General features: G+C 28.0%; 1 protein-coding gene across 1 annotated transcript in view; it reads left to right on the forward strand.

The window, feature by feature from the left end:
- Positions 1-720: 720 nt before the first annotated feature.
- Positions 721-9,604, forward strand: part of LOC108766750 (alpha-methylacyl-CoA racemase) — a gene marked incomplete at its 3' end in the record, with an annotated part of 51,160 nt that continues 42,276 nt past the window's right edge. Inside the window, exon 1 of the mRNA XM_018516247.1 lies at positions 721-834. Coding sequence (XP_018371749.1) covers positions 727-834 — 108 coding nt within the window. The remainder of the gene's footprint in view (positions 835-9,604) is intronic.

The following is a 9,604-nucleotide window of genomic DNA, read 5'->3' on the forward strand; positions in this document are numbered from 1 at the left end:
ACAAGAAATCGTGACAATACTAAACTGAAGTTTAAAATTTAGCAAATCAGAACAGAATTATAACTAAAATTATTTGACTAGTATAACACCGGGCTTTTACATCACTGCTCGTGACATGCGCACAATTATGTTTCCCATAAAAATAAAAAAGACAATAAAAAGAAGTCTATATAAAGTCATTCTTAGACCATTTGAGATCTTTGTCATGACAAAAAAATGATATAAATTTAGTCAATATGATATCAAATTGACATTATTTTGAATTTCTTGTTGTCCTTGGGCAGTTAGAAATGACAATGAAATCGATGTTGATTTAATATCGACGTTGAATCGACATCGATTTAATATCGATTACATTATCATTTCTCACTGAGTATATTCCATCGAACTACACGAGTTTGTTTTATTAAAAATTAGAAAAGAATTTTCCAAAGAAAAATGCTGTATCATACTGTATAATATATTAATATACTGTATAATTAATGTCTGCGGATTAACGTCAAAGTGGAATATGTCATTCATAAGTATTTTCTTATCATTATATATGATAAAGAAATACTTATAAATTCTATATGGATATAAATATATAATTAAATGTTATATGGTTAATATAATCGAGTGTTTGGTTAAAAACTGTTTTAACAATAAAAGTATTGTAAATAAATATCGGATCAACTATACATTTCTACAAAATTGAAGTTTCATTAATTTATCAACAGAAGCGCCATGGCTTTAAAAGGAATCAAAGTCGTAGAGTTAGCTGGACTTGCTCCAGGACCTTTCTGCGGAATGATTTTGGCAGAATTTGGAGCATCTGTTATCAGAGTGGATAAGGTAATTAGAAGTAAATATTATCTGAATACTCTATCAAAATTTATATATTTAAAATATAAATAACAGGAAGCATACAGCCACAGCACTAAATGTTTTAAGCGAAAGTCATATATTTAAAATTATATTATGATAAAGTAGACGTTTCGGTCAAAATTTAACCACCATCAGTACATTAAAATATAAAGATGTTACATAAATTAAAGAATATTAATAATAAACGCTAGTCAAGAATTGATGATGAAACAATTTTACATTCGCTTATGAAACGAGTTAACAAAGTTGTAAGTCTAGAATTGAATATGAATTTTGCAATCGCTTATGAAACAGATTTCTATTGCGTTATGAATTCCTTATTACTAGAAGCTATGTGAGACTTCGTGTGAGAAGTACGGAAATCCCAAATTCTAATTAAAATTTAAAAAATACTATTTTTTTAAATATTACTTTAAAATATATTGTTATTAGTAAGAATCGGTTAAGTTTAATAGTCAAAATCGCTTACCACGTGTTTTGTAACACAAGTCATCGCAAGTATAATTCGGAGTTAATAGTGTACATTAATGACAAGTCTTGGAAAACAAAAAGTTTTCCAAGACTTGTCGTTAATGTACACTATCATTACTGACAAAAATGTGATGTCACGTAACTAGTGACAGTCTTTATACATTGTGTAAGGAAAGGAGAGGGAAGAGAAGTAGAAGGGGATATTCTATTGGTGAGTAGAGGGGCTTTTTTCAATGATTGGTAGATAAATTTCAGAAAAGCGTTCTGTATCACTATGTTTATTTAAACCATTTTTTGTCTTTTGATATGTGTCGTTTCGGAGACCATCCTTTTATGATAAGATTATTCGGAATCAAGAATGATAGTATTTTCCCAATGAATCATATGATTATGATCTAGTTTGTGATGACAAATAACAAAGTATCAGATGGTTTTTAAAAATCATTTTTATGTTCTTTTAAACGCGTCTTCAGTTTCCTTTTTGTCTGTCCTACATATGAATAGTTGTAACCGAGACAGTTTATTTTATACATAACATTTCAGTGATCTTCTTTGTTAATTTTATGTTTGCCTGTTTTAATAAAGGTATTCAAACAATTCATCGGTTTATGACCGAAATTGAAGTTAAATTTTTGTATGATGGATTTAAATTTTTCTGAAATTTTGTTAAAGTACGGAATGGTGAAATATTTTTTAGTAATTTCAATGGAATCCGAACTGACCTTATCTTTATGTTCCTTGATATTTTCGAAATTATTTTTAAAAGATAACGCTTTAATCCTGTTGTTAATTGCTGGAGAGAGAGGGATCTCCTCTCTCTCCAATTTTAGCTGACGTAATACAAGCCTTGGAACTTAATATCTTTAAGACACTAATTACACATATTCCATTCTATTATCGCTATATTGATGACATTATTATGACAGGTCCAAAAGATCAAATTAACACAATTTTATCTTTCTTGAAAGAATTACTGTGGAATATAACAATGACAGAGGAATAAATTTTCTCCATGTAGAACTACATATAAATAGAGAATGGAGGAATTATTTTTGACAATTATAAGAAGCCTACTAATTCTGGTAGATACTTGAATTTCTATTCAAATCATCCTTTAGAACACAAAAAAGGTGTAGTAATCGGACAGTTAGACAGAATGTTATTCCTTTCTCATCCTAAATTTCATGAGAAAAATATTATTTCCTTAATTAATATATTGTTCAAGAAAATGGATACCCATTGGAATTCTTATTCCCGAATATCAATAACAGAATTAAAGCGTTATCTTTTAAAAATAATTTCAAAAGTATCAAAGAACATAAAGATAGAGGTCAGCTCGGATTCCACCCTTAAAAAAATTTTTCACCGTTTTTAGACCTCATATGGACCGTTTTTAGCCCGTTTTTAGCCCGTTCTTGCTCATTTCTTGTACTCGCAAGCACTCGCAGTGTATCATGAAGGAATGATAGTGAGTATACACGAGTACGCAATGAGTATTTTTGAGGAGATTATCCGTTTTCAATACTCGTTTTTCCTCTGATGAACGACAAACGTATACGCGAGTATTTTTGAGTGAATCGTCCGTTTTCAATACTCGTTTTTCCGCTATGTGTATTTTTGAATGGATTGTCGTTTTCAGCTGATGAGTAAGAACACGTTAATACGACATTTCCCTTTTACTTGTACATTTACTTATCATTTATTGATTACCATATCGTACGATTTCAAATAAATTAAAATAGAAAAATATAATAATTAACGGCTTCTTCCACGTACACAAGTTAAGTTTAGTGCAAGATCATAAATTGATCGAAATTTATTATAATATATAGAACCAAACGTTTCAGTCTGTCATCAGACCATTTTCAATGGTATTACATAAATTTGTTACAAAAATTTTTTTACAATAATTTTGAATAAGCATAGATCGATATCATTCTCGTTGTCATTATACATATAATTGTCAATACTTAATTTATAGTTTACAAAGTATCATCTATAATCTTCGTCAACTGCATAAAATCATGGAAAGCAATAGTAAGTCTTATCAGTTAAAATGATTCCCATCCTCTGCACTCATACAAAACAAGTCCGCTCTAACCATTAACGAAATATAAGTTAAAATTGACATTTAATTTTTATGTTCTATTTTAACGTAATATATGCATAGCTACTTACATTATCAGTGTAGTTCATAATTATATTATCCTTAGTGATGATATTTTTTATTGTCATTCCAATAACTCGACGCACCATTACCTGATACTGATAATTGACAAATTTATAATTCTTAGTATGACTCACTCAATTAATTAATTCAAAAAACTTTTTTAATACCGGACATAAAATTATTAAAATGTATCGTAAAACTTCGTAATACCTGCGTAAAATTATTAAAATGTATCACCAATTGTAATGCATATAATATCGTAGACATATTATACTTTCGTTTGTTCGTTTTAACGCCTATAACAATTATTGTGTGGTAAGCTAGGACAAACTGTGAGAACTGTCTCGTATGTTCTGAAACGACGTATTTATATCTTAGGCTAAAGCGACCATTATGTGATTACAAAACATCAATATCATAACATGTCAAGCACAGAAACATATGCTTCTGGAAATTTCTGTGTGTCATTCTGCCTGTTTAAACCGTTTTCTTGTTTTTTGATAAAAATCATTTCAGATGTCAGTCTTTTGAAAAGATATTGTTCTCTATCCATAATTTTTATATCATCCCAATTAAAATTGTGACCATTATTCATCTGATGTTCTGCTAAGACAGAACTGCAGTGTTTTTTATTTTTTGTATCTTGTTGATGTTCAAATATACGTGTGCCCATCTTCCTTTTAGTTTGGCCAACATAAGACACGTCACATTCTTTACAATTTATCTTATAAACAACACCTTTTTGTTCATTCGTCTTTAATTGATCCTTACCCAATTTAATAATAGAATTTAAATTATTATGTGCTTTAAACGCAACTTTTTTATTCATTTTGTGCGCAATATGGAAAAACTTTTCTGAAAAGTTGCGTATATATGGTACAAGAAAATAATAATTATTATTATTACTATTACTATCATCTAACATTTTATTATTAATATATAAATTTTTTCTTTTTGCTAATTTTTCAATTCTATTATTTATTGTAGAAAAAATCACATTTAACGGATAACCATTATTCTGTAGAACATCAACAAGTTCTATAATATTTTGTTCTTGGTAATCAGGATGAGCTAAAAAATTATTCGGTCCAACAAACTAACTATAATGCCTTTTTTTTGTTGGTCTGGATGGGATGATAAAAAACTCAGATAACGACCGGAATTAGTCATTTTTTTGTAATTATCAAATCTGATACAACCATCTTTAATTATGACCTTGACATCTAAAAAATTTACAGAATTATTTAAACCTTTATCGGGCGTAAAATTAATGCGATTGTGGTAACTGTTAAAAAGTTTTAAAACTGTTTCAATTTCATCAAAAGGCCAAGCAAGCAAAATGTCATCTACATATCTGAAATAAATGGGTACAGGAACATTTAAACGACTTAAAATGTCTGTCTCGAGATCTTGTATTACGAGATCTGCCAGGATGGGAGAGAGCGGTGAGCCCATTGGCAATCCAAAAACTTGTTTATAAAAAAGGTTATCAAATTTAAAAAATGTTGAATTGAATATCAAGGAAATTGCACTCATGAATTCATTTATAGAAATATTTGTATTTTTAGAGATATCTGACCATCTATTGCTAATACTAGTTAATATTAATTTTTCAGGGATATTTGTGTACATATTTTCTATGTCAAAGGACAAAATTTTATAATTGTCATTTAAGCTTTTACCATTTATTTTCTGCGCCAAATCATAACTATTTTTGATGTGACTAAAATGTTTATTAATACTTTTGTTTATTATTTCTTTGATATAAGAGGATAATTTATAAAGAGGGCAGTCAATGCAACTCACAATGATACGTAAAGGATTGCCACTTTTATGGATTTTGGGCACACCATAACATCTCGCCAAATTACAATCTGTGACATTTAGTGATTTATAAGTTTGATCATTCAAATATTCCTTATCTTTCCATCGTTTTACTAATACATGTGTTTGTCGCGTTAGTTTGCTAGTTGGATCCTTCTTAATTTCAATGTAAGTTTCTTTATCTGATAATAACTTATTCATTTTATTCTTATAGTCTGATAAATTCATAACTACTGTGGAATTACCTTTGTCAGCTTTTGTAATTAAAATGTCCTTTTGTTCTGCCACAAACTTTCGTACATCTTTCATACATTCTAATAATAATATTTCGTCATCCAACTTTCTTTCTTTAACTTTCTGAGGTACTCTATGTAAAATTTCAATACAATCATTCCTAATCTTATTCTTCATTGAATTGTCTATGTTAAAAATATTCGATTCGATTTGTTTAACAAATTCAATTATTATCTTTTCTTGATTATTTTTATTCAATGGTAAATTGAATTTTTGTCCTAATTGTAAAATCATTTTGACACTATCTGGAATGATTATATTGCTCAAGTTAATCAACCAATTTTCATTTATATTACATAACGAAAATGTTTGGTTAAATTTAGTTGGACTAATGTTGATTACGTGCTTGTCATACTTGATGTTATTGTTAATTGTATGTGTATTATATGTGTTGGAATTTAACGAACTATTATCTAAAACTTTATTTTTATCATTATTATCTAAGGCAATCTTATGTATTTTTGAAGGTTTGAATTTAGTGAGTGTATTAGTTGCTTCTGACCAAAGTAATTCAAATTTAATTGGCTTTATATTGTTTTTTTCCTTTTTATTCTTAACTATTCGTAAGTGTTCGAGTTTATTATTAATTTTGTTAAACTCATACGACCAAACTCTATTTCTTGTACTTATTCCGTGCTTTTATTGAAAGATTACATGAAATTATGGAGAACTGATATAAAAGTAAAATTTAAGATTTATTTTTTAAAAACTTGCTTAAAAGAAAGATTAACTCCCATACATTTGAAAGGTTTTTATAATTGTAGATTCACGATAAATTATAAAACATCGAACATTAAAATTGATAAATTAAAACAACAGTGTATGTTCAAGTGCATGCGCGTAGAATTGCAGGATGCGTATCGTTGTCTATTTAGTATAAAGAATGATTTTAGTAAATTAGAAAAATTGATCGCTGGTAGGATTCCAAAGCAAACTTCTGATTCTTTCTTTCAATGTCAAGATATTACAAGAAATAGAGTTTGGTCGTATGAGTTTAACAAAATTAATAATAAACTCGAACACTTACGAATAGTTAAGAATAAAAAGGAAAAAAACAATATAAAGCCAATTAAATTTGAATTACTTTGGTCAGAAGCAACTAATACACTCACTAAATTCAAACCTTCAAAAATACATAAGATTGCCTTAGATAATAATGATAAAAATAAAGTTTTAGATAATAGTTCGTTAAATTCCAACACATATAATACACATACAATTAACAATAACATCAAGTATGACAAGCACGTAATCAACATTAGTCCAACTAAATTTAACCAAACATTTTCGTTATGTAATATAAATGAAAATTGGTTGATTAACTTGAGCAATATAATCATTCCAGATAGTGTCAAAATGATTTTACAATTAGGACAAAAATTCAATTTACCATTGAATAAAAATAATCAAGAAAAGATAATAATTGAATTTGTTAAACAAATCGAATCGAATATTTTTAACATAGACAATTCAATGAAGAATAAGATTAGGAATGATTGTATTGAAATTTTACATAGAGTACCTCAGAAAGTTAAAGAAAGAAAGTTGGATGACGAAATATTATTATTAGAATGTATGAAAGATGTACGAAAGTTTGTGGCAGAACAAAAGGACATTTTAATTACAAAAGCTGACAAAGGTAATTCCACAGTAGTTATGAATTTATCAGACTATAAGAATAAAATGAATAAGTTATTATCAGATAAAGAAACTTACATTGAAATTAAGAAGGATCCAACTAGCAAACTAACGCGACAAACACATGTATTAGTAAAACGATGGAAAGATAAGGAATATTTGAATGATCAAACTTATAAATCACTAAATGTCACAGATTGTAATTTGGCGAGATGTTATGGTGTGCCCAAAATCCATAAAAGTGGCAATCCTTTACGTATCATTGTGAGTTGCATTGACTGCCCTCTTTATAAATTATCCTCTTATATCAAAGAAATAATAAACAAAAGTATTAATAAACATTTTAGTCACATCAAAAATAGTTATGATTTGGCGCAGAAAATAAATGGTAAAAGCTTAAATGACAATTATAAAATTTTGTCCTTTGACATAGAAAATATGTACACAAATATCCCTGAAAAATTAATATTAACTAGTATTAGCAATAGATGGTCAGATATCTCTAAAAATACAAATATTTCTATAAATGAATTCATGAGTGCAATTTCCTTGATATTCAATTCAACATTTTTTAAATTTGATAACCTTTTTTATAAACAAGTTTTTGGATTGCCAATGGGCTCACCGCTCTCTCCCATCCTGGCAGATCTCGTAATACAAGATCTCGAGACAGACATTTTAAGTCGTTTAAATGTTCCTGTACCCATTTATTTCAGATATGTAGATGACATTTTGCTTGCTTGGCCTTTTGATGAAATTGAAACAGTTTTAAAACTTTTTAACAGTTACCACAATCGCATTAATTTTACGCCCGATAAAGGTTTAAATAATTCTGTAAATTTTTTAGATGTCAAGGTCATAATTAAAGATGGTTGTATCAGATTTGATAATTACAAAAAAATGACTAATTCCGGTCGTTATCTGAGTTTTTTATCATCCCATCCAGACCAACAAAAAAAAGGCATTATAGTTAGTTTGTTGGACCGAATAATTTTTTAGCTCATCCTGATTACCAAGAACAAAATATTATAGAACTTGTTGATGTTCTACAGAATAATGGTTATCCGTTAAATGTGATTTTTTCTACAATAAATAATAGAATTGAAAAATTAGCAAAAAGAAAAAATTTATATATTAATAATAAAATGTTAGATGATAGTAATAGTAATAATAATAATTATTATTTTCTTGTACCATATATACGCAACTTTTCAGAAAAGTTTTTCCATATTGCGCACAAAATGAATAAAAAAGTTGCGTTTAAAGCACATAATAATTTAAATTCTATTATTAAATTGGGTAAGGATCAATTAAAGACGAATGAACAAAAAGGTGTTGTTTATAAGATAAATTGTAAAGAATGTGACGTGTCTTATGTTGGCCAAACTAAAAGGAAGATGGGCACACGTATATTTGAACATCAACAAGATACAAAAAATAAAAAACACTGCAGTTCTGTCTTAGCAGAACATCAGATGAATAATGGTCACAATTTTAATTGGGATGATATAAAAATTATGGATAGAGAACAATATCTTTTCAAAAGACTGACATCTGAAATGATTTTTATCAAAAAACAAGAAAACGGTTTAAACAGGCAGAATGACACACAGAAATTTCCAGAAGCATATGTTTCTGTGCTTGACATGTTATGATATTGATGTTTTGTAATCACATAATGGTCGCTTTAGCCTAAGATATAAATACGTCGTTTCAGAACATACGAGACAGTTCTCACAGTTTGTCCTAGCTTACCACACAATAATTGTTATAGGCGTTAAAACGAACAAACGAAAGTATAATATGTCTACGATATTATATGCATTACAATTGGTGATACATTTTAATAATTTTACGCAGGTATTACGAAGTTTTACGATACATTTTAATAATTTTATGTCCGGTATTAAAAAAGTTTTTTGAATTAATTAATTGAGTGAGTCATACTAAGAATTATAAATTTGTCAATTATCAGTATCAGGTAATGGTGCGTCGAGTTATTGGAATGACAATAAAAAATATCATCACTAAGGATAATATAATTATGAACTACACTGATAATGTAAGTAGAGTATATAACTGTAATATATTCACGCGCGCGCGTGTTGTGTGTGTGTGTGTGTGTGCATACACATGAGAGTTCTAGTTTAATCTATGACGTCTCTTAATTATTTTTGGGATTAGGGTAATCACATTAAATATAAAATATATTTAGAAAAAAATTGTTTAATTTGAAATGATCTTCCTAATTTGCATGCAAAAGTATTAAGATAGGCTTGTCAAAATATTAATAGTTTATGAGATATATTACACTTTATTCAGATATAAATGTTTCATGAA

The sequence above is a fragment of the Trachymyrmex cornetzi genome, unplaced genomic scaffold (assembly GCF_001594075.2).
Source record: "Trachymyrmex cornetzi isolate Tcor2-1 unplaced genomic scaffold, Tcor1.1 scaffold611, whole genome shotgun sequence".
NCBI lineage: Eukaryota > Metazoa > Arthropoda > Insecta > Hymenoptera > Formicidae > Trachymyrmex > Trachymyrmex cornetzi.